The sequence below is a fragment of the Suricata suricatta genome, chromosome 3 (genome assembly GCF_006229205.1).
Source record: "Suricata suricatta isolate VVHF042 chromosome 3, meerkat_22Aug2017_6uvM2_HiC, whole genome shotgun sequence".
Taxonomy (NCBI): domain Eukaryota; kingdom Metazoa; phylum Chordata; class Mammalia; order Carnivora; family Herpestidae; genus Suricata; species Suricata suricatta.
This window is the reverse complement of record NC_043702.1, coordinates 46,225,140-46,251,583: the sequence shown is the minus strand read 5'-3', so window position 1 is coordinate 46,251,583 and position 26,444 is coordinate 46,225,140. Positions and strand designations below refer to the sequence as shown.

At 35.0% G+C, this 26,444-nt stretch overlaps 1 protein-coding gene across 1 annotated transcript in view; it reads left to right on the top strand.

Moving 5' to 3' along the window:
- FSIP2 (fibrous sheath interacting protein 2) overlaps window positions 1–26,444 on the top strand; it is a 75,287-nt gene that overhangs the window by 32,218 nt on the left and 16,625 nt on the right. Inside the window, exons 15-18 of the mRNA XM_029934283.1 lie at window positions 1,583–1,619; window positions 3,862–10,298; window positions 10,347–12,793; window positions 15,114–24,619. Of these exons, the coding sequence (XP_029790143.1) occupies window positions 1,583–1,619; window positions 3,862–10,298; window positions 10,347–12,793; window positions 15,114–24,619 (18,427 nt within the window). The remainder of the gene's footprint in view (window positions 1–1,582; window positions 1,620–3,861; window positions 10,299–10,346; window positions 12,794–15,113; window positions 24,620–26,444) is intronic.

Genomic DNA, 26,444 nt, shown 5'->3' with positions numbered 1-26,444 from the left:
CATCTCCCTCTCCTGCCCCCTGTTTCTCTCCCTCCCTCAGGAGAAGGACCCGCAACGATTCTCCGCCCTGCCGGGGGGGGGGGGGGGGGGGGGCGGACGAAACAGGTACCTAAGAACGCTGGGGATGAGGGGCCCCGCCCGCGGGTTACGACAATTGGCACCTCGACTCCGGGCTCAGTGAAGGAATACGACCCTGACCGCGGGTTACGACAAGTGACATATCCAGCTAGCAAATGGCCAAGCAGCTGAATCTTTGCAGCTCCCAACAAATTCTATTCTTAGGTCTTTGCCCTTTGTTTGGATCCATATGCATGTCTTTGGGGCAGAAAGCCTGTTGGGGAAAGTTGTTAGTCAATAGGTTGGACTATTTGAGTTCTATTTGGTCTCTACAGTATAATGTGAAGGGAACAGAAAAATGAATCTGGGAAAGTTAAATTGCAAAATATCTAAAAGGAGAAAACTATGCTTAGTTTGACCTGAGAAATCAGAATCTGAAAAAAACAAACAAGGCCAAAAGACAGGTCACTGACATCAGCTTTCATGCTCCAGGTTCCATACTCCAAAAAGGTTTTAGTCAAAGTATGGTTTCTACCAAGCCTAATTCCTGAGATTAAACCAGTGAATTTTTTTTTTTTTTGGTGCTTTTTGGTGGGGTGGGGTGGGAGAGTTGGTATGTTTTTATGGTTTTTTGTTTTTCCTGCCAAGATTTAGGATGCAATTCTCAGTCTTGCTATCTCTCATGATTGAATTTGAGACTTTGGGAAAAACTGAATTTTTAAATGGATAGTAAAGGCCTTCAAAAATAGAAAGGGAATGTCAATTTTCTTTTAAGAGAGTAGGAAGAGGGCCTCTGTTGAAATATATGAAAGTACTACATATCTGGATATAAATAAAGAGCCCATGTTGAAATTTATGAAAATATCATCTGGTCTTAGATCTTGTTTTATTAACTACTTTTTTTTTCTATAATTTTCATTGTTGTTCTTTTATTTGTTACAATTCAGAAACTATGTTTTCCATTTTATTAGTGTGTGATGATAATTCTAATTAGAACTCATGATTTTCATAAATAGAAAAAGTCTACATCTAAGTTGGTATACCAAGGCTAGAAACTTAATTATTTTAACACGTAGTTATTGAATAATCATTCACATATTCCCTTCCTGCCATTTGATGAGAGTGTAGGATTGTCAGAAAAGTCTGGTCAAATATTTTGCCACCTTTTAATGAGCAGGAAGGACTAGCCCACCTTTTCCCTCTAATTCTGTGCCCTCCAGAGAGCCACAAAGCAGGCATGGCAAAGGAAGGTCAGAAGTAGACTTTTCAGATAGATATATTTTTTATGCAGCAGCTACAATTCTATACATCCAAGCAATAAAGTAGGTGGGCTGGTATCAAACGAGCAGGTTAAATTGGAGGGAGGGTTTGACAAAAAATAAAATTTATTCTTCCTTTTGAATTTCTATAGAAAAACTCAGATAGAAAGACAAACAGATGATTAGTGATTAGAAATTTTGGAAAAAGTTATATAAATTCTTGACCCTAGAAATAACTAAATGTTCAACCTTTCTTGACTTTACAGAGAACAGAACTTCTTACAGAATTGCTTGAACAAAAAAGTATGTATCATTGATGAAAAACATATGAATGGTACTTTCTAATGTGTCATAATAGAAAAAACTGTGAATGAAATAATGAGGAATCACCTATTGATATTAATGTCTTCCTTTTTGCCTTTCTTTAAAGTTTACTTTCAGTTAATTCTTAAATTTTGCAGTGACCTAAAGTTCTTATCAAAAGATAATGTTGGCCCTTCAGAAAGAAGTCTCATGGGCAAAGAAGGTGTGTGGAATGACATTAAGGGACCTAGCCATCATGAGAGCATCAAATACCACAAACCTGTTTTATCATGGGAAGCCATTAGGTAACATGGCTTTGTAGACTTGGCTGGTAAGCTGGGATGCCTGGGTGTGGCTCTAGCCATTTTAATAAGAAGTGGCCTGGTACTTAAGAATGTCACAAATAAGGTATGACCTGTGAGCTGAGACTTAGAATAGGTAGATAATATGGTCCAATTTACAAAGCCCAACTCTGGGACTAGTCAGACAGTCAGGAGAGAAAAAGGAGGCTAGAGAACAACCCATACTCTGACATACTTTTTCACATGGACTTGCTCAAGTCATAGAGTGTGTAGCAAATAAAAATGCTATATATATTCTTTTGATTCAAGGGAATGTTTCTTAGTTTAACATTAAAATGGAAAGCAACTGAAAACTAGTTTTTAATTCCTATATTTCACTACTTAGAAAACTTTTGTAATAATCTCTTTTATATATAAAATTCAGAGACTCCTTCTCATACCTAGCCTAAGAATAATAATGTAGATTTTTTAAAAATCATCTCTGGTAATAAAGTTTAAATACAAAAATAGTATATATATATGTGTGTGTGTGTGTGTAGTTTATGTGTATTACAGTGGATTATAACAATTACTTTTTGTTAAAATATATATTTTATTTTAAAAATATTTGATTTAGGATATCATTGTAGAAAACAAGTATTATACAACATATGTTGTCATCCAAAATGTATTTCAAATCACTAGCCATTGTACAATAAGTGAAAAAATACATTGGAAGGTTCATGGATTAGATTAAGATAGAATTGCTCTCCCTAGGAATTCTCCTAGTATTTGCAGGTACTGGAGAGCCTCCAAATACTCTCCAGTACTTCAGGAGAGAGTATGTTACACAGGTATTAAATTTTCTTTGAATGTTGCCCTGAAATATGAATATTTCCATGCTAACTTAAGGTAACATTTTGGGTATGAACAGCCTCTTTACAGGAATCATACCAGCCTTCCAGGCTTTGAGACCAATTACTTATGTTTATAGCTTTTATGTCTTGAGAGTAATAACAATTTAAAAACAGACAATTCATTTATTATAGGCAAAAAATTTGCAAGCCCAAAATTATTTCTGCTTTTGAGCCAATGTAATCTGTGATATCACCATTAACTACTAAACAAATGATTATTCAAATCTGGTCCCTGGGTTTATATTTCTGGCTCCAAATGAGGAATTCAATGACCCTACTCTTGTTCTTCTCCTGACTCTTTCAGAGCCTGATCTAGGGGAGCCCTTTTTTTTTTTCTAATTTGTTCTTTCATTGCATCATCTTTCCTCATCCTTCCTACCTAAAATAGTTTGCACTGATACACTTGTTCCATACAAAGTGACTCAGTCTCCATAAGCATTTCCTTTTTTGTTGCTTATCGAATAATCCTTAACGTTAGCTGCAGTCATTTCCATATATATAAATCACAGGTTCATCTCTGTAGCAGGGAATGGGAAGGAGAGGTGACTTATTTTTCATCCTTACATCCTGGCTGGATAGACACCTCTGAAAGCACCCAAATGTTTTGACCACATCTGTTTGTAGAAATATTCTGTTATAAATAACCTGGCATTTTACTAAATAATATTTCTGGGTTGTAGACACTGTTTCTTCTTGCCAACATTTGCAAGAAGCTTTGTTATGTGGCTAGACAGCACTTTGGTGAGACTTTTTTTTCTATTTTTAGCAAAAAGCCATTTATCTTGGCATTAAATTTAGGGGGGGAAAAACTTCTGAGGCAATGTGAATCAAATGAAAACTTATTAAAAATTTTACTACAGTACAAAATAAGCCAATTTGAAATTAATCTGAAATTCTAAATCAATTCTTCATTATTTTCTTTATAACCATGAGTGTACCCTGCTATGCACTATTTTATATAAAAAATTAAATGCTATCCTCTGTCCAAGAACAGAGTAAGTTATTACATGATTTCCTCTTCATTCTTGCTTGCCTCGTTTCCAGGTAACTTGTGAAGAATTGAATAGTAAAATTCAGAATGTAATGACCTGGGTTGTAGCTACAGTGACCAGTATATTATACCCTGCCATCACAAAGTACGAAGAAAGGTTCCGGAATAAAGCATACCCAGGGTCTGTGGACTCCGTCTTATCTTCAGAGAGTTCAAGTTTCTGTAGCACATGCAGTGAAGAGTTTACATACAGATGCTACACGTCTGCTACTACCAAAACATTTCAGCGAGAGCCATGTGCCGTTGAGGTTGATGTCTCAGTAAGGCGACCAGCCACACCTTTAAAGCCACCTTCTGCCCACGTCGAAAGAACATTTGTAGGGAAAACATACTACATGAAGGGGCCATCTATAACATCGGAACTCAAATATGATAAAACCAGTATGGTATATGCAAGTCCTATGCTCCGAACTTGTAAATCAGATAGCCACCTTTTAGCATCATTTGAAACAGACACAAAAAAATCTAAGGATGCTACCACTGAAACAGATGGCTTAGAGAGTTCACTCGTCCTTGATCAAAAAGCAAAAGCCATGAATGAAATGAAAAATTTGAAGAACGTTTTTGTTAACTTTAAATGTCACTTAAAAGGGGAAACTGAATTGATTTTAGAGAGCATTTTTCAAGAAATAATGTCTGATTTAACACAGGCCATTCCTTCTATTTCTTCTATTACTGCTGAAGTTTTTGTTGACCAAAATGAACCTGAAAAGGGAGACTTGCTTTATAACATTGATATCTGCTCAGCAGCCTCAGAGATTGTGGAGAATATGCTTGAGAAGCTACATTCTGCAGTTGAGAAAAAATGTGTTGAGATATTTTCCCAAGATGTGTCAGTTGACATTAAACCAGGCTTAACACCCAATAGAGAATACCTCAGTCCATCAAATGGAAAACCTTTAAAAGCTGCACTGCCTTGTAATTTAGAACCCATGTGTGACATTGCAGAGGATATGGTACATGCCATTTTAGAAAAGCTGGTGACTCTTGCTTCTTGTAAGCAAAATGAACTGTCTCATCTTGAAGATGCACTTGAACTTTCCAATCAGCAACCTGTGACAGAACCAACATATATGTCCCTCAAAAGAGCTGACAGAAAGAAATGTAGTCCTGAACCTGATGCCACTAGTTCAGTTGTTAAAGATGAAATAAAAAATTTAATGTCAAATATTTTTTCCCAATCTTCTTTGGTTGACTATATAGTGGAGGCAATCAGCACTATACTAGGATATGTACAATCTGAACTTAATGATGAGAGACTTATTGCATCTGAAGAAACAGTAATATTCCTTCAGCTTCTTGATGATATTTTAACTCAACTACATCAAGAGCCAGGAAAAGGAGATGTTAAAAAATGTAGACACTCTAGACTAAGAAATCCTTCTGACACTGAAGAAAAATACAGACTTACTGGCACTGGATTATCTTATGGTCCTAGGTCAAGAAGACCATTTCCACCTGTTAATGTTCCTGGCATGGTTTTCTATTCTGAAGATGATAATGAAGAAATAGACAGAATTGTGAATAATGTGCTTGATTCATCTTTTAAAGATGACAATCCAAAATCCTGGGGACAAATTCCTGAAAATTTTTTTAAAAAAGGAAACACCTGCTTTGAATATAATAGAAATAGCAAACCACTTAAAGAATCTACTGCTCAAAGAAACAAAATTGCATTTTGTGATGAGGGGTTAAAGACTGAGCTACCATCTTTTAATAATAAAGAAATTTTAAAGGAAAAACCCTGTTTGAATAAAGAAAGTTTGATTTTCAGCCAAGATCAAAAGTATCACATACAAAAGGCTTCAGAAAACATAGTTAGAAATATTTTAACAGAAATGCTCAAGGACCTACCTAGTCACTTAGGCAGTAAAACTGGCAAAGCAGCTTCTTCTGTTTTTGTTTCAGAAAAATCTCAAGGACTGTCACATCAAGAATGGATAGACCAGATGTTCTCCGTGTCAGAAATTAGTGCAGTGGCTCAAGAAATAACAGACGCTGTGTTAAATATATTCTATAAGGCCTTAAGCTTCATTCCCAATACCATTAGAGGTTCCATTTCATCTTCAGTTCAAACTTCTCTCGATACTTGTGATACTCCTCCCATGGTCAAAGAAGCACCAAATAAAAAGCCATTAAAGATATGGTTTGACAGTGAAAAGAAAGTGAAATATTTATCTTCATTCAGTGTAGATCCTGCAAGCCCTTCTCTGGTAAAATCTGAAAAAAGTGAACCTCAACCTATGGATGGCATTGCTGATAAAATCATTGATACAGTTTTTAAAAGGCTGGGGTTATTCATTTGTCAGAAATTGCAGATGGTCTTCAAACCTACAGTTGCTAAGCAATCTTCATTAAAATCTCAGCTTAGTACTTACACAGCTAAAGTGGTAAACATTGTTTTGCATGCTATCCAGAATGAACTAGAACTCAGTAAGAGAACCCTAAATCATAGGGAAATAGACCATACCAAATCTCTTACAGGTAAAGAATTTTTTGCTGACACTGATAAATTAGAATCTCTTGTCTCAAATCTCAGTGATGACATTATGGAATCTCCATTATTAACTTGTATTTGTAAAATTTTATCAAGTGGACATTCAGATCATAGCAATATTTCACTCCCTTCAGACCAGCCAAAGCCTGCAACTTCATATGGGTTTGACAATGTTGATAAACAAAACATTTTGCCAAATAGGCAGGATAAAAAATTTTTTCACAAAGATTTGGATACTCCATGTGCTCTCCATAGTGTTGTAAATGGAAAAGATCTCAAAGAAAATGCCAGATTGCGAGTGTTAGACAGTATTGGAGAAATACTATATGAAATGTTTTGTAACCTCATAGGAGCCCATTCTCACCAAGACAGAAAAGAGAAGGAAAATCCTCAAATGGCCCCCTCATTGCATTCTAACATTCAGATCATTTCCCAAACAATTTTGGAATACATCCTTGCAAAATTATGTAATGTAGATATGGATACCAGTTTTGCAAGTTCTGGATTTAAAGCTGTCTCAGAGCCTCAGTCTCTTGATATCGACAGCCTATCATTTGCTTCAATTATTGAGGAAATGGCCAAATGCACTAAAATGATCTCCAGCATAGTTTCCAGAATGATTCAGGAGGGTAATAAAGAGGTGACAAAAAGCAAAGCAAAAACTATTGCTTTGGTGACGTCCAAAACAGGGAGCACAAAAGAAATACAACCAAATGAACTGAAAGCTGTAGCTTCAGATATTCTTAATATGGTTTTTGCTAAACTGGAAGGGTTTGCTAATGGAAATTTAGAAGCTCTGGGTTCTATTAATGATGGAAATGAAAAAAGCAGTAAGATAGACTTGGAATATGAAAGTCCGAGTATTTTCACAGACACACATGAAGAACTATTGCAGTCTGCTTTATACATGAATGCAAAAAAGATATCGAGTACTATTTTGAAAGCTATTCAAACAGAATTAAATATGAACTCATTGGATTTGAGGACAAGTGCAAATACCCCACCACCTGAGAAACAAACGCTTAAGAACATAGTCAATTTAATTTTAGATGTAGTGTCCTCAGATATGTTTAATGAAACTGAATCTGAAGAGGGAGGCACTAAAACTTATCAATACAGGCCAACCTATGGAAATTTTCTTCCTGGAGGAGCTGAAACAGATTCATTTCTCGAAGATGCCTCAAAAACAGAGAAAAAATTCACTGGGGAGAGAACATTACTAAGAGAAGAAACTAAATCGGACTCTCTTAAACAGTGGGTTCTAGAGAAAACCTTAAGCGAAATTGAAGTGAAACTCAAAGAACCACAGAAATCGCCAGTCATTCCCATTATAAGAAATATTTTGAATGAAATTTTTCAAAGTGCTCTGGTCAATCAATTAAACGTGCTTTCTCTCTCCCACTCTCATTTAAGTGGCATCCCTCACAACACTGATGAGACAATTCCTCCAACATCTGTTCAATTTATAGATGAAACAGATAGAATGATGGGTTCTTTAGTGTCTGAAGCAGATGTAATCATAGTGGTAGATGATGTTGTTAGAATTGTATTTCATAAACTTTATGCAGCTGCCATGCCAGAAATAAACACAAGTGAAAATAGGTATAAGTCCATCACCTTTAGAGCAAATGTTTCTTTACAGGAACACCCCCATGAAGGCAAGTCTTCTGTTACTGTGCTAGATAAGAACCCTTGTACTCCTAAGTCCAGGTTCAGTGTTAACAAACAGGCTAAAGTAAATGTAGTTGAAGATATTGTACAGGCAATTTTAATTAATTTAGAAACTTTTGCTACTTCCAAAGTAAACTCTCTCTTTCATCCCAAAATCAACTTTACAGTTCCACTGGCTTTACCTATTCAGCAGGATGAAAATACATTAAGCAAAACATTATCAGCCAAAGATTTGTATTCTGAAGATCAGTTTTCCTCTTGCTCTGTGGATCATATTACATCAGAAAAGACCAACTCAATGTGTCAACTCTCTTTGAATAAATTAAATACATATGCAACGGAAGTGGCTAAAAAAATTTTACAAGGAATCAAACATGAGTTAGATAAAGAAGAGGAAAGAAGTCATTTCTTAACTCATAACATTGTGGTTCCTGAAAATATCGCAAGTCAAATTGTTAACACCGTGTTAGATATTGTGTCATCTAAACGGAAATGTAACAAAAACAATTCTGAGAAACAGATTGATTCAGATCAACAAGAAGGTATTATTGAAAAGCTGTTTAATAAGACTGAATATAGAAAAGTACTTCAGTTTCAAATACAAGATACCATTGAAGGTATCTTATGTGATATTTGTGAAAAAACACTGCATCAGAATAATCTATCTTGTGCCACATCCACTCTGAAACTTAGCCTAGCTGGAAAACATTCTGGAGCAGCCTCTGAAGTATTCACTGAGGATGCAAAAAAGATTATTCCAAAACTTTCAATTCCGAAATCAGATGTCATTTTGATATCTAATGATATAGTAGATATTGTTCTTCATAATCTCAGTTCTGCTGTCAAGCCCAGCATAAATGCAAAGAATCTTACTTCTGAAAAATTGCCCCTGACCATTTGTGACATATTTTCAAAAGCAGAGTGCCAACAGCTTCCTCTAATGGGGTCAAAAAGTGAAGGACAAAGAGAGCATTGGCCATCCTCAAGAAATCTGGAGTCAGCTTATGTTAATGATTGTCAGAAAACAATGGAGAAAGAAGATGCCAAGAAATCTCCTAACCATTGTGAGGAGAATGCCAACTTCATTACTAAAACTATTTTCAATAGGTTAGAAGCTTTTGCCACAGAAAGAATAGATTCATTAATTACTCTTGCTTTCCAGACTAAAGACGAGTCATTTGATAGCCAGGAGCTGGAAAATTATAAACAAGATGATAGCATCTTTCATGAATCAAGCCAAGTAGAATCAAATGCAGATGTCCTGAAAATATCCACTAAAACTATCCTCAGCCAAGAACTCACAGATTCCACTTTTGCAAGTGACAGAGAAAATCTTCACTCCACAATCCATCTATTACAAGCTACTCTTAAGGAATATGCTGATATCATTGCCAGTGCCATTTTGAAACTTATTAAAAATGACTTAGACTTAGAAATCCAAAAGATGTATCCACATCCAAACAACATTTTATTCCAAGAAAATACCATTGTGAGTGGAATCACGAACAGTATATTAAAGAGTTTATATGATAAAAGATCTGCAAAGGAAAGTAGTGTTTACTCAGAAGACAACCCTAGATTATTTTCACAACTAACTGTATCGAATGAAATACTGCTAGGACAAAGAGAACAGGAGAAAAATAAACTATCTCAGTTTTCAAACTATCCTTTAGAACAAAACCAAATAACATTGGAAAAAGAAAGCCAGAGAATTGCTTTGGAAGAAATATTTATGAGAAATGGGAAATCAAAACAAAAAGGAGAGACTGCAATGTTCAGTGTGGTAGAAGAAGTTTTAACTAAAGTTCATCAAAGAATAATGGAAATCATAGGCCATTTGCTGCCATTTAATGAATTCCCCCACTGTGTATCTAATTCTAGAATTAAAACATCAGACATAACACAAAAAAGCTTTCAGTCACAGATTAATAGCATAGCAAATGATATAATTGAATGTGTTTTGGAGAAAATGTACTCTGTAGTTACATCATTAAATGAGAGTAACAAAAAAGAAACATCTGACAACAATGATACCTTGTCTATAAAAGCAGGATGCATCAAAAAAACTAAACAAGCAGGAAAAGGAAGTAATCCCACCAGGTATGGGATACCACAGGTTTATCCTTATGCAGGCAGTCAAAACGTCTCTCAGTTAGAAAACAATTTTTTTCAATATTCACCATTGCAAGTGGGGAAGGATTTAGTCCAAATAGTTCTTAGTAAGATCATAAATTTTGCCTCAACTCATCTAGAAGAGACTTTGTCCCCTGAAAGTTGTTCTGATGAGTTGCAACCTCTAAAGATACACAGTTCTAAAGTGGGCTCTAAGGGCAGCCCTAAACCAGATTTTAAAACAACTTTAAAAACAAAATCAAAAGTTACTCCTTTGCCTAAATTTAAAACAAAATCATACCTAGGACCTCGCGGTGCTAAGGTCAAGAGCAAGACCAAGTTAGGTCCTAGAGAGAAAACTCCAAAAGACAATCAGTCCAAAGCTACCCCTGGGCTGCCACACACCTTGTCAACAGGCGAAGCCCAAAATTTACTGAAAATGAAATTGCCCACTTCAGAACTAAAAATGTATGCCAAGGATATAGTAAGTAATATCCTGGAAACAATTGTGAAAGAATTTGAAAAGATGAAGCAAACGAGAGCAATGATAAATGGTGAAGCTTTACCATCTGATCAAATCATGGCAGCAAAAAAAATTGTTAATACAGTTTTACAAGGATTATATGCTACAACTAACCAAAATTTGGCTTATCCAATCAAATGCTCCCATGTGGATCATCTCAGAATTACACAGGGGAATTCAGATGCAGAGTACCTCGCCAAACCACAAGCATGTTTCTACTTGGAAAATGTTTCTTCACAGCTAGAACAGATTTTTCCTAAAGAAGGTATATTTAAAAAATTGTTTGACAAATGGCAGGCAGAATCAAGTGATATAGAAAACGAAAATTATACACTAATGAAGATAGCTGAAAATGTTTTGACTGAAATCCCAATAAAAGCAAAAGAATTAGAACATTCTCTTTCAGTTTTAAATTTGCCACATCTGAAGGACTGCGAAAGCAGGTTCTATAATCATTTTAAAGGAGCCTCTACTAGAGCTGAAGACACCAAAGCACAAATTAATATGTTTGGAAGAGAAATTATTGAAATGCTGTTTGAAAAATTACAGCTGTGTTTTTTGTGCCAGGTGCCCTCCCCAGATAGGAAAGAAACTCTAGCAAGTAGGAAAAAACATTTTAGTACTAAAAGTAAATATGATTTGCCAATCAAGGACATCCTCAGCAGTGTACCAATATCTAACACAAAGACTATAGACCAAATTTCTTTGGGCTCTAGCAACCAAGTGATTCGGGAAATTGTAGAAAGGGTTTTAAACATTTTAGAGTCATTTGTAGACTTGCAATTTAGATATATCTCTAAATATGAGTTTTCTGAAATAGTGAAAATGCCTATAGAAAACTTTTTTCCTGTCCAACAGAGACTGTTAAACAAAAAGATGTTGCCAAATTTACAACCATTGAAAAAGTTTTCTGATGAGCCCAATTCAAACACTATTGTTTCCCAGGAAAACATACAGAATACCTTTCTACAGATTCACTCATTCCATTCAGAATTATTTACACATGCTGTTAATATTGTCAGTGGCATGCTTGGTATAATTAAGAATAAGCTAGATAAAGAAATAAGCCAAGTGGAACCATCTTCAGTTAGCACATTGAAAGAGACTGTTACAGCAAGTGAGATCATTGGCATACTGATGGACCAGTGCACTCTTATCAATAAGCTTCCAAAGGAAACTTTGTTCCACAGAGCAGAAAATACCTATATTGTTAATCAGGTTGAATTGGCAACTAATATGAAAATGCCCATGTCAAAGTTAAAGGGAGTTAGTCTGGGGAATAATCCTTCACAAATCAGTGTACCTAGTGTTGTGTATTTTGCGGAGGAAAATATGAAAAAAAAGCATAAGTTTTCATCAAACTTACCCTCATATGCCAGAGCCTCTGTAGAAGATACAAATAAAAACACAAAGCCAGTGGAAAGGCTTGATTCAGAAAATAGACCATCATGCTTTAGAAACACAGTACAAGACTACAGCCCCTGGGAATCGAACTTTGGCCATTTTGTCCAAACCATAAAAGGAAAAAATTCTCTCCCGGAAGGCAGTGTCTTACAAAAACTGTGTAAGAAAGCAAATGAATCCACAGAAGCAGCATTAAAGCAAGTCATGTCATTCATAGAAATAGGAAAAGGTGAAAATCCAAGAGTATTTCATTATGAAAATCCAAAACCAGTTGAGCCAAACCAAATTCAGACAACTGTTTCTCCACTCAAAATATGTTTAGCTGCAGAAAATATTGTCAGTACTGTGCTATCAAGCTATGGTTTTCCAAGTCAACCACACATTAATGAAAACATGGAAACAATGAAACCATTTTTCATATCAAAGCAAAACTCTTTGTCTGTAATATCCGGACAAAAGAATGAGGAGAAAAATCTGCTTAGAATGTGGGATAAGAAAAACAGCTGTATACCTGAAGAAGAAAATAAAATTCCTAAAGCCAGTAGGGGAGATTTTTCTTTATTGCAAATATGGGAAAGTAAGAGATACTCAAAGACCCTGAAAGAAGTTAAAGTCATCGCTTTTGCTGATCATGAGCTGGGCCCAAATGAAATTCATTTAGTAGCCAGACATATCACTTCATCTGTGGTTGCATATTTCAAGAATTTTGAAACTAGAGGTAAGCAAGAAATGACCTGCTTTAAAAAGAAAAAAATGTCAAATATGTATAAAACCTCTTCTATCTAAGAAGCTGCATTTATTGTTTTTTCTGAAAATAGCCTTAGAGGTGGAGTATTTAATTACTTCTTAATATATCAGGATACAAAAAAGGAAAAGAAAAAGTTTAACATATACATGGTTTGAATCTGAACAAGTCTGTTTCTCAGTTTTCCATATATGTAGATGAGAAAAAATGGGATTACTTCAACGGAGGACATTTTGGTTGATAATGAGATATAAGTCCCACAGCATTCTGAAAAAAAAAAATTTTTTTGCATGACTTCTTTGTACCCATACCAAATACACAATTGATTGAAGGTTAGTGATTCCTCTTTCCAGGGTGTACAGTTGAATTCTTTGGCATTATTAGTCATGATTTATAAGGACAGAGGTATTACCCATCTTGTTTTGTTTGTATTCCAGTATACCTAAAATCCTTAAAATCTAAGCATACCTGTGCAAAATTATTTTCACTCATTTTCTAAGAGGTTGAATTATATATATTATAATTATAATTATATAATATACATATATGTAATAGCCATTTTTTGTATGTCAAAAGCAGTTGATTATTGGCAATTTCATGAAATTTAATCTAATAATACTGAAATGGCTCTGAACTGGATCAATAATTCCAATGATTAGTTGCTGTAATATCAGTTCAGATGCATCACTTACCAATCATTCAAATAGAACACATACTACCAGTCCTACCCACCTGCATAGAGAGGTCATTTCTTATCCTTAAAACTGGCATTGTTTCCTTTTTTTTCTTAATTTTTAAATATTTTTTACTTATTTTTGAGAAACAGACAGAGTTTGAGCAAGGGAGGGTCAGAGAGAAAGGGAGACACAGAATCCAAAGTAGGCTCCAGGCTCTGAACTGTCAGCATGGAGCCCAATGCAGGGCTTGAACCCAGGAACTACAAGATCATGACCTTAGCTGAAATTGGTAACTTAACCAAGTGAGCCACCCAAAACTGGCATTCTTTCAAGATGGATATTTGTGTGTCTGCAATTTCAAGCTCATAAACAGACTTTCTCCAAACATAGCCTAACTAAATTTAGGAAATAAAAAAGAAAAAGAGAGGGGGGAGGAAAGGGAGAGAGAGGAGAGAGAGAGAAGTATCATGAATTCATCCCATTGGTATTTACTTGTCCCTTTCTTTCAAATCTATTGTCAATTTTAAGACATGTTCAGGGCCTCTAGTGATTTTACTCCTGTTCCTTCTTTCTCTTGGAATATTCTTTTTCCTCATTTCCTTCATCTCAACATGGCCAAATCCTGTCTAGCAGTCAAAGTTAGTCTGAAAGCTTCCATCTCCACAGAGTTTTGCCTGATTTTACATGCAGAGGTATAATAAATGTTTACATTTTGAGGACATTTTGAGGAAATATACTGTGTTTTTCTGGATGCCACTTCCAAGAAGTTGACCATCCCAAGTAGGTATATGATTTTCAGTATATATTCTGTTGAATAGAAAAAAAAAAAAAAGAGTAGAATTGTGACAAACTATAATCTAGGGGTTAAAGTACTGCTGACATTGCAACCTATCCCTAGCCTTTCTAGCACATTTTCATTTCAATCAAGTCATTATTACAACACATCCTAAAAGTAATGAATAGCCTAACATTAAATGTTTTCAGTAAAAAAAATTAATTACATGAGCTCTCTAGAGATCACTGCAGACATGATAGATTATAACATTAAACTTGGAAATCATCTCTCTGTCCTATTTGCAGCTTCTTAGAGCCCTTACCCATTTAAGCAAGACAGGTATCAGCACTTGGAGACTTGAATTCTTTAGGATTATTTTCTCAATTTTCAGGCTAAAATTAAGATTCTACAGGTGAGGGGGAAAAAGATTCTGCAGGTGGGAAATTAATATCTGAAGAAAACCCAATATCTTTTTTAAATTGTTTTTCTGTTTTTTAAATTTATTTTTGAGAGTCAGAGAGAGACGGCACAAGCAGGGGAGGGTCAGAGAGAGAGAGTGATACACAAAATCTGAAACAGGCTCCAGGCTCTGAGCTAGCTGTCAGCACAGAGCCCAATGCTGGGCTGGAACCCACCAACCCTGAGGTCATGACCTGCGCCAAAGCCACACGCTTAACTGACTGAGCCACCCAGGCGCTCCCCACAATACTTTTCTTACTATGTTTTTCTTTTCTTTAATGAGATATTCCATAGGTGAAATTTATATGTAAATAATTACCAATATATTTAATTTTACATATTTTTCTTCATGCATGCTAAAAATAATCATTTTTTTTTCCAGTTTCCAGTAAGGAGAAGTCTATTATTTCTGCATTATCAAGAAAAAAATGTGAATCAAAACAGCCTCTAAGAAGTATACACAATAATTCTTCACTTAATCAATTTTGTGAACACCTCACTGAGTCTATCATTTGCCATTTAACTTCAAGCATTTCTGGCAACACCAAAGATAGCAGAGAAAAAGAGAAAGCATTGGAAAGCCAAAATGCAGCATTTAATAGGGTTATTTCCATTGATTCTCATATGTTTGAGAGTAGGTCAATTTCTGTTGGGGAACTTGCTTTAAGTATTTCTGAAATCATTACTGAAATCCTCTTTAACTGTAACATTATAGAGGCTGACATTGCAGAGCAAATGTTTCCTTTAAAAACAAAGTACATTTACTGCCCAGCAGTAGCTGCTGACTTTGATAATCTCTTTCAGGATCTGTTAACAGGAGTGATTCATGTAATGTCCAGAGAAATAGGAATAAACCATCACTTTGAAAGCAATGGAAGAAAAAAATCATTGTCCATGCTTAGGAGAAATAGTGTGCCCATTGGCAATGAAACAAATACCAAGGAAAGACCGAAAAGATCCAGAAATTGGAAATCGTCTACTTACCAAATAGATAATCTCCTCCAAAAAAATAAATTAAACCATCTGGCATGTAAGTTAGACAGTCTGGTTGGTAGTGTAAAAACTAGTGAATCCAAAGAAGTGGTCAATAAAGTTTTTAATATTGTTTTAGATTTATTTTTACCAGATGAATATGCAGGTGAGGCTATGAATTCTGATAAAAAGGCAGGAACATTGTTCTTATCCTCAAATGATCAGCAAAGTAATAGCATACTTGGAAATAACTTTGGCCTCACCCCCAAATCAGTTTTTCTTCTCAATGTTGTGTGTGAGAAACTTATTAGAACACTTTTGGAAAAATGCACAAGCACTGTTTTTCTTGATAATAGCCCTTTTTCTGATGAAATACCAGCAGAAGAATATAAACTTTTAAAAATACTTCAAAGTATACAAGATGAAGAATTTGATTATTGTAAGGGAGTAATGGACTGTGAACAATTTCAAGGAGATTGTATGTCAGACTTTTTGGAAAATCTGGCAGAAATGGATCAAGATTCATTATCATCAGACTCTATGCTTACTATTATTTCCCACAGCTTGGTTAAATCATTGATGGACAAACTATGTCACAGTACACAACTGCCCCAAAGCCCACCTTTTGCAAACAAGCATTTGAAGTATGTGGGAAGAGAAATACAGTCTAGTTTCATAAATGTACAAAGGCCAGAATTAACAAAATTAGGACAAGATAAAACCTTTTTAGGATGTATGAGTTCTGATGGTAATGCTTTGACAGGATCCCTGAATAATCTCAGTGGGGTTAGTCCTAAAAAGCAATCACCATTTGGCAAGAAATGTTCAGTAAATTCCACTTTTGTGTCAACTCTCAACAGACAGGGAACAAAGGATATGGATGCAATGCCCACCCATAATAAGCTATATCCAGGAGATATAAATACCAGTGTGTATTCAGCCACATTTTTGGAGGATATAATCTCAGAACTGTTTTTTAATCTCTCTACTTCACTGTGGGGAAAAAATGAAAACATCACTGAGGGCCGGCTCAATGAGATGAATACATTATTTGTCAACAATGTAGTAAATGAGTTTAATAATGCACAAGTCACTGTTTTACGGAATGTTGAAGAAAGGCTATGTTTTCCACCAGTCCATAAGGAAACTATTAATAGACTTGTTGACTCAGTTTATTATGATGTTTTACAGCAATATAAATATAAAGTGACTTGTGATGATAATCTGGCATATGACAATACATCGATGGCAGAACAAATAACTAACAGCATATTGTTAGAGACTTTAGACTACCAACTCCCATCTTGCTTCAGAGCAAAGCTCATACCAAATTCATATTGCCCTCTCCAAGCTGAAATTATATTGCAGAAACTTCAGAATAACTTGAGAAAATTTACTTCCCAGCCCAGGTCTTCAGCAGGCTATAGCACCATGTTGCCACACTCATTTTTAGAAGACATAATCAGAAGACTTTTATCTCAACTGATACCTTCACCCAACAAAGCTTCCCCTTTGGGAAACAAATATTTCATGGGTTCAGACTTCACTGAAATGTCTACCTGTATAATGAATAAGGTTATATCAGCCATTTCAAAACATAAAATTTGGTTCACTATATATGATAATAAATATCTATTTGTCGGAAGAAACCTCCAGAAGATGGTGGATACTGTTTATCATAATATTGTGCAAATGTCTGATTCTCTTGTTTCAATACAGAAAAGTATTGTCAGCCAAAGCCCGATTATGATTGACCGAATAGCCAGTTTTATTATCCAAGAGATTATTGAAAATCATCTTCAACCATTTTTGTGTGGAGAAGGTTTACCTCGTCCAAATACTCCATTGGATGCAATATCAAATATGGTTAAACAGGTTCTCGATGAAGTCATAGAGTCACACAGACACCACATGCCATCACCCTCAGGTATTTATCCTGATACATTTGTAGGGGCAATTGTTGCCAGACTTTTATCAAAGATTTTCAGTCCAAAGCATAACACTGAAATTGAACTAGAAACTATGACCCAAAAAGTAATAAACTCAATAAACAGCCATTTTAACAAAGCTAAAATTCACATTCTATATGATGACAAAGAACAGTCTTACACCTCTGCAGATACAGATATTGCGGATGCACTTGTTACCTCGATTTATAGAAATGTTTTAAAACAGCATGGGCTAGACCCTGAGATTGATAAAGAGTCTGAAGACAGTGATATTTTTGTGGAAAATATTACCAATTTAATTGTAGCAGCTATTTCAGATTACCTTCTTCATCCCTTATTTTCTGGGGATGTGTCATCATCTTCCTCTTCTGTTTCAATGGCTGAAAATATTGTTCAAGACATTCTTAGTGACATCAGTAAATCTAACAATTCATATCAGAATGTATCTCCATATAACACCTTAGTGCCATACACATTTTTGGAAGACATGATAAGGGCACTGTTATCTAGAATCTTTCCTTCTGCATCTAGCATTGTTCCAGACAGAGAAACTCCAAAAGACAGATCAAGAATGAATTTCAATGAAATTGCTTCAAAGATAATTAGTGATATTAGGATGAAAATTTCCCAACATGAAATTCGATTTTCAAAAAATGAAGAAGAAACTAAGTTTGTTTATTCAGAAGATGATGTTCAGCATCTTGTTGACTCAGTATTCAAAAATATATCACAAAACTCTGAGTCTCAAGAATTAATTGAGCAAAATATCACAAGCAGTAATGATGTTCTTATCGATAGAATAGCAGGTTTTATCATTAAACATATCTGTCAACATCATCTTCAGCCATTTGTGGATGGAAAGTTATTACCTTCTTCATCATATACATATTTTGATGATGAGAGAAAACAGTGGTTTTATGCCAGTGTTTATTCCTCAACTTTCTTGGAAGATGTAGTCTCTGGGGTTTTAAGCAAAATATTCCACAGGGTGTTAGGCATTGTACAAACAAAATCAGTAAGAGATTCAGAAAATGAACTGTTTGATAAAGCTGAAAAACTCATTCATTTGATAGCAGAGGAATTCTCAATAGCTGAAGTTAGCATTCTGGAGAATGCTGAGGAACAATTGTGTTTGCCTCCAGTAGAGAGAGATGTAGTCAAGAACATTATTGACACAATATACAGCAAACTTCTGCAAGAATATGAAATGGAAATCATGCATGCTGAAAATTTTCTAAAGGACACAAAAACATTGGCTGCAAGGATAACTAAAATTATCCTTGCTGAAACTTTTGATTTCCAAATTCATCCAAACCTCATAAGAAAGCTTCCTTTTAAGTCACACTCCAAACTCAATACTAATGTTCTGATAAAAAGAGTTCAGTGTAATGTTACCAAATCAAGATGTCAAAGGCAGGCATCATCAATGTACACTACCATGTTATCGCATACTCATTTGGAAAAAATTGTCACTCAGCTTATATCTCAGGTGACTACACTGGCCTCCAGGACAGAACACCCAGATACCTCTCAATCAGACTTAAGTGGTACAGTCATAAAACTGATAAATGAAATTATGTCAATAATTTCAAAACATGCAATATGCATTATTAAACATGGGAATGAAAAACAAAGTACGATTTCAGAAAAAGATATCCAGTCTATGGTTGATTCCATTTATGCTGATCTTTCACATTCAAATCTATATCAGTCTCTTAAAAGAGATAAAAAAGGTATAAGTAACATACCTGTTTCAAAAATAGCAAGTTTTATAATAAAAGAAATCTTTAACCGCCATCTTCAGTCATTTTTATCTGGAGATAAAACTCTTGTTTCAGCTGCAGTTGATCAAACATATAAACAGAAAGCAATAGATCCTAAAGAAAGAGAATTGTCTTTCATTGTGAACTCGGCTGTGTTTTTGGAGGAGGTAATTTCTGAGCTTTTATGTAAACTACTTTATGCATTCTCACACAATTTCTTGGTTGCTGAAAACCCAAATACAGCAAAAGCCAAAATTACTCGTATTGTTACAACATTAGTAAATTCAATTGTTCTGGAGTTTACCACATCAGAGATTCTAGTTGCAGGTAACTTTGATGATGATATGTGTTTTCCAGAAGGCTATAAAGAAATTGTTAAAAATACAGTCAACCTAATTTATGAAAAAATTTTAGATGAAAATAAATCTCTGATTCAAGTATACAGGGCTATACAAAGTGACACTGTTTGTTTTGGAAGAAAAATATATCATTTGCTATTGGAGGAAATTTATGATTATCAGGTACAGTTATTAGTTTCAGGAGAATTAGTGTCTTCTTCCTGTTCTTCCCTTCAAGCCGATAGTATCATCAGAAATGTGCTCAATGTCATCACAAAGGATCGCCACACCTTGCCATCATGTATTACTGTGCTGCCTCGTACTCTTTTGGAAGATCTGATTTACAAGCTGCTAATGCATATCTTCCCTTCAACTGACACTGAAAGTGATCTTAAAGAGGAAGAAGTTACATCTGATTGTGAGTTTGTAGATGCAACTTCAAAACTGACGGATGAAATTATCAAAGAAATTTCTGAACATGAGATCCGCCTTGCCACAGCAGAGGAGAATGCAGAAAGTATGCAATTAGAAGTGATTGAGAATTTGGTTGACTCGATATGTAATAATATTTTGAAGAAATCTGAATTTAAGTCTGAAGTACAGAAAGGTACAGACAAAAAAGGAGGCTCATTTCTCAGTAAAATAGCTGGGTTCATCATGAAAGAAATTGTGGATCATCATCTGCAGCCATTTTTACATGGTGAAGAATCATCTTCCAGTGACTTATCTGATTATAAACATATGTCTGTGCTTAGTAAACCTGGTAAAGAAAAGACACAGCCTGCTCTTTATTCAGCTACATTTTTAGAAGATGTAATCGTTGAGCTTGTTCATAAATTTTATTCTTTTCCAAGTATTATTGAAGATTCTAAGAAAAAAGAAATGGTAGAGCCAGACCTTGTGGGCTTAGCTATAAAATTTGCAAACTCTCTGATAGGAGAATTTAAGAAAAGTGAGATTAAAGTTCTACCAAATGCTGAGGAAATATTTTCCTTTCCACCAATTGATAAAGAAACAGTTGACAAAATATCCAATTTTGTGTATGATCAGTTCATAGGAAACTATGGATCTAATGCTATTCAGAAGGATGGTAAAAGTAACATTGTAATAGAAATGATTGCTGCTTTAGCTCAGAAGGCAATCTCTACTTTCAAAATTCAACCACTTTTTTCAGGAGACTGGTCTTCCATCTTCTTTTCATTTCTAAATCCAGATAACATCACCCAAAGGGTTCAGCATCTACCACAGCAAACCTCTAAACAGATAAAGAAATGCTCAAAAGGGAATGAACTTGCTTTACCAAAACAATCATATAAACACACTTCTGCCACCACAGACCAGAAAAATGTGCTGAACACTTTGGAAATAGAAAGAGGTGCAGTAAGTCGAAAGAAAGGTTTCAATACTGAAGAGACCTCAATGAGAAAAGGTGACATCCAAGATCCAATAGTTTCCCCTGCAACTAGATTTATGAAAAGTGACATGGTTAACCTGTTATCGGGGTCAGCTGCAAGGGTGGCAAACAAGAAGAAAGAGACAGAAAATAAAATGGAAACTTCAATTAAAAAATATAAGAATTTATCAAAAGTTACTTTTCCAACTACCACTGTGAAAAGTAAAGATATTCAGGAGCCAGAATTGACAGTAACTCTAAAAAATAATATTGAGAAGAAAAACATACCAGTTTCAAAATACAAGAAGAGACAATATAATAATATAAACATACAATTTCCAGTAATTACTGATTATACAGAATATGAGGAGGAAATACTTGGACCAAATTTTGAAATAGACATTGAAAAGAAGATTGACAAAACAAGAGAAAATACACATAAAAAAGATGATCGGTTATCATTGGCATCCGAAGCAAGAAATACAGAGACCACAACAGAGAATACTTTGAAAACAATTAATCAAAAGCCAAATAATGAGGATGCAAAAGACTCTCCATCTCAAACAGATATAACTGAGGAACAATACTCAAATTATGAGTATGTTCAAAATGTCACTGAAAACATTTATGAAAATATCTTAGAAGAGCACAATTCTCCAGAATCAGCAGATGATTCAAAAAAACCCCAGAGTCTCCCAAATGATACAACATTGCTTGTAATTCAAGAAATTGATCAAGATTTTACACAGTCTGTTTCAACAAAGGATCCATCCCTTTCAAGTAACAAAAATCTCTCTGTCAAAGAGAAAGAGAGAAAGAAAGAAATTGAGAAAGAGGGAGAGAGAGAGGAAGAAAGAGAGAGAGAGACAGGGAAGAAAACAGAAAAAGTAAAAAGTAAGGAGATTAAAAATGAACCCAGTAAATCAGGCAGTCCTCAAAACCCATCAAAACCTAAGCCTGGAATTGTTCCTGCTAAATTTTTAGAAGATGTTATCACTGATATGGTTAACAAATTGATCTTTTCTTCCTCATCAGAAACACAAACATGTGATAGACGTCAAAATGTAAGGGATGATGAAAATCAAGCTGAACTTTATGAAACAGCTGTCAAACTTATGTACTCACTGTTAAAGGAATTTTCAGATGCTCAAATCAAGGTATTTAGGCCACATAAGGGAAATCAGTTTTTTCCACCTGTAGATAAAATGTCATCAGTTCCTAAAACACCGCTTCAGCATAAAGAATCAACTACAGATGAAACAGCATCCAACATTAAGAAAATAACTGTGGATAAAATGCCACATATGCATAAAATGACTAGAAAACCCTCATTAAATAAGATATCTTTCTTAGATAAAATACAAGCAATTGATAAACCATTGGTCAACAAAGTTGTTCATTCTTCAGTGTGCAATATTTTGAAGGAATATGGATCTCAAGATTCCATTTGTGAAAATATAAAGAGTAATGGGGAAATTTTAGCAAGAAGACTAACTAGTGCGGTGATAAATGAAATTTTTCAACATCAGCTTAATTTCATATATTGTGATGAGGTTCCAGCTTCAGCATGTTTGCCTCTGGAATTTAAAGATGTTGTTAAAAAGGTCCAAAAAGTGGCACAAACAGCCAGCAAAGAATGTCAAACATCACCATATACCATCATGCTGCCTCACAAATTTTTGGAAAATGTGATTTCTGCTCTTCTATCCAAAATTTTCTTAACAGTATCCAACACTGAAGTAGAAACATCTGAGTACAATTGGTTCACAGAATTGGATTTCCTTCAAATGAAGTTATTAAGTACAGTTACAACAGCACTCTCCAATTATAAAGATATAACTATACAATATGTCAAATCCTTACATCCCAATGATGATGAAATTATTCAATTAGTGATTCATTCTATTTATAATAATCTCTTATCACAGTTTGGATCACAAGAGATAATACAAAACTGTGTAGCCAGCGGATGCAGAATTCTTTCAGAAACCATAGTTGACTTAGTTCTGCGAGAAGTGGCTGGCAATCAACTGCAAAACTATTTTTCTGGAGAGCTAACTCCACCTCAGTGTGCAGAAGTTGATAGTGTTGTTGAAAATATTCTTAAAGATGTTATCCAAACTGCTGATGCCCCCCAACCTCAACCATCACATGTTCATATACTGCCTTATAACATAATAGAAGAAATTGCTGTAAAGTTTTTATCAAAGCTTTTATCAGTGTTTCCAAAAGTGGATGAGGAAAGAACCAAATCTCTAGAAACTGACATGCAAAAACTAAGTTCAAAAATACTAAATTCAATACAAGAATTTATTTCTAAAAGTAAGATTAAACTTGTACCACCAGCCAAGGAATTGTCTACTGTAACTTTAGCTAACAACGAAACTATTGAAAAGGTAGTTAATTCTGTTTACAGCAGTGTTTTAAAGCACTCTGGCTCACACACTTCTATATTTAATGATTTAATGAGTAAGAGCAATGTCCTCTCTGACATAATAGGTTTCTTAATGGTGAAGGAAATTTCCAATTCTGAATTTCAACCTCCAGTAGAGGACAAACCATCAAGTTCAGAATTAGTTCTGGAAGCTGTCAAAATTATGGAAAAAGTGGTCACAATTGTTGATGAATTTAAGTCGCAGGAAAAGTCTTCATCCAAAAAAGGGTTGATGTTAGATGCCAGGTTTTTAGAGGAAGCACTGGCCTTGTTCTTGGCTAAAATTGTAAGGTTACCAAGTGCCTCAAGCAAAGATGCACAAAATTTATCAAAGTCCGAGTTAAATAAAATTGCATCTCAACTGACAAAATCAGTGACAGCTGAAATTTCCCAAAGTAACATTAATCTTGTTGTTGCTGATCCTGAACACTTTTTAAATCGAGAAAGCATAGAAATGATTTCTGACATTATTGATTCTGTTTACAGTAATGTAGTACAATACTCTGGAAGCCATAAAGAACTCTATGATGATATAAAAGGTAAAAACACTGTTTTCCCTAAAAAAGTGGCTGGTTTAATTATTCGTGGAATTTCAAAGTTTCCATTAGATACAGTTAGCACAAAGTATTCAAATGTTAATCTCTCTGGAAATCTAGATGTTAATAGAATTATTCAAAAGGCACAAGAGCATATGACTATTGATACACCCCCTGAGTTAGAGGGTGAAGAGTCATATGAAGATGTAACTGAAGAGAATTTTCCAATTAAAATAGTTCCATATATTGGGAATAAAGCAATAAAAATAGATCCAAAAATTATCTCAGAACATTTAGCAGTACTTTCTGTAAAAACCCAACCTCTTGAGAAACTCAAGGTGGAGTGTTTGAGAAAAACTGGACATAGCTTAACAGAACTGAGAAGAGCATCAATAAGCGGGAGAAGCTATGCCTTACCAGACACCCCTAATATAGAAAACACACGGAAAGGAAGACGTACCTCATTGAATAAAGAGGGACGACTGGATGTAAAACCCTTTGAGGTAAGTGCAAAAGCAATAGCAAATCCATAAGTGAATAGTGGTTGTCCTGTGATTTCCTTCCCCCAACAGGTATATGGGAATGCATTTTTTGTTGATATTTCATGTCCAATAGGAGAACTGGTTGCAAGTTTCATTCATACAGTCACATGATTTACTGGGACTTGCCATGTCAGTTCAGTGGCTCACTCTAAAGGTCTTGGGCTAGTCTTCCTATGGAAAACAGTTTAAACTGGCATTTTTTAAAGAACAGAAATACAGGGAAATACCCTTAACAGTAAAATAAGGATGACTGAAATTATAATCTTCATTTGCAGATTTAGAAGAAACACAGTCTCTGGTAGTTCCTATAGTTCTTTATTGTGGATACCTAAAACAGTTTTTAAAGGCCAGTTAATAGAATACTAGCATATATGAGGTTTCAAAAACCTTCAAAATTTTAAGTCCTCAAACTTCTGGCTCTATAGCAGTGGTACTCTTTACTTTTAGGAACATTCACTAACAAACATTACATTACAAATGCTAGATTATACTTGTTTCTTATAATTTCATTTTAATTGTATTACCCTTCTTCAATTTTTTCTATACTCTCCATAAGTGCCCAGTTTCCTCTTCTGTCCATATTTGAGATCCAGTTACCCTACTGCTGCCATTTTGATAAACTGGACCTAGCTCTGCCCTAAATTAGCTCCATACTTGGGCCTCAAATATATTAATCAGGACTTTAAAATGTCAAAATGATGTCTTTGTTTCATGGAAACTATACCACTGAGGACAAAGAGATTGTCTGGCCTATACAGTTACACTGATATACACATTTTGATTTTTGTCAAATCCCCTTACATTGATGGTGTTCACTCACTGGGAGACTGGATATACTTAGGGATATAATCTGTGACCTGGACAATGAGCAAAGTTTGATAGAATCATTCACCCTGGAGCATAAACTTGAGGTGAATATTTTCCCAGTACTATCCTGCAAGGCACTGAATTACATCTTACCATTGGTAAATATGTTAATTAGTGCTTTATATTTTCATACTCAAATACGGAGATCACCATGGGCTGAGGCACTAATTAATCTCCTTTGGCCTAAACTTTTTGGATCAGATGACGGTTCTTTCCAGTGCTAAGATTTACTTTTCCATATGTGTTCTCTTCATTGTATTAGCATATTGCTTAGTAGTCTTCATTTATATAGAAGTACTCCCTTGCAGTATAATTTGTGTGAACAGACTGTAAAATAACATTACTCAAAATAGATTTCTTAATTATCTGTAGAATCGTCTGTCATGAGTTTTACTCTTAGTAAATGCCTCTCTTTATTTAAGTCATTTATAGATCACATGAAACAGGAAAGAGAATATTCAAACCAAAAAAAAATGTACCCCCTGTTCTTTTAAGGGGAAGAAAAGCCATCCTAAAAATAAAAACCATATTTTAAAAAGCAGATATCAGGGCACCTGGGTGGTTCAGTGGGTTAAGCCTCCCACTTCAGCTCAGGTCAGATCTCACATTCTTGGGATCGAGCCCCACATCGGGCTCTGTGCTGACAGCTAGCTCAGAGCCTGGAGCCTGCTTCTGGTTCTGTGTCTTTTTCTCTATCTGCCCCTCCCCCTCTCATGCTCTGTCTCTCTCTGTATCAAAAATAAATTAAACATTAAAAAAATTGTTTGAAAAGCAGATACCTAGAACTTTATCAAGATATATGATTTGCACCAATCTGGGTTCTAATACTATCTATCTTTAGCAAAGGGACAGAAAAGAGACAAAAGAACAATAGATTAAATCAAATACCTCGACATTTGTTGGCTCCATGTCAGGGCTT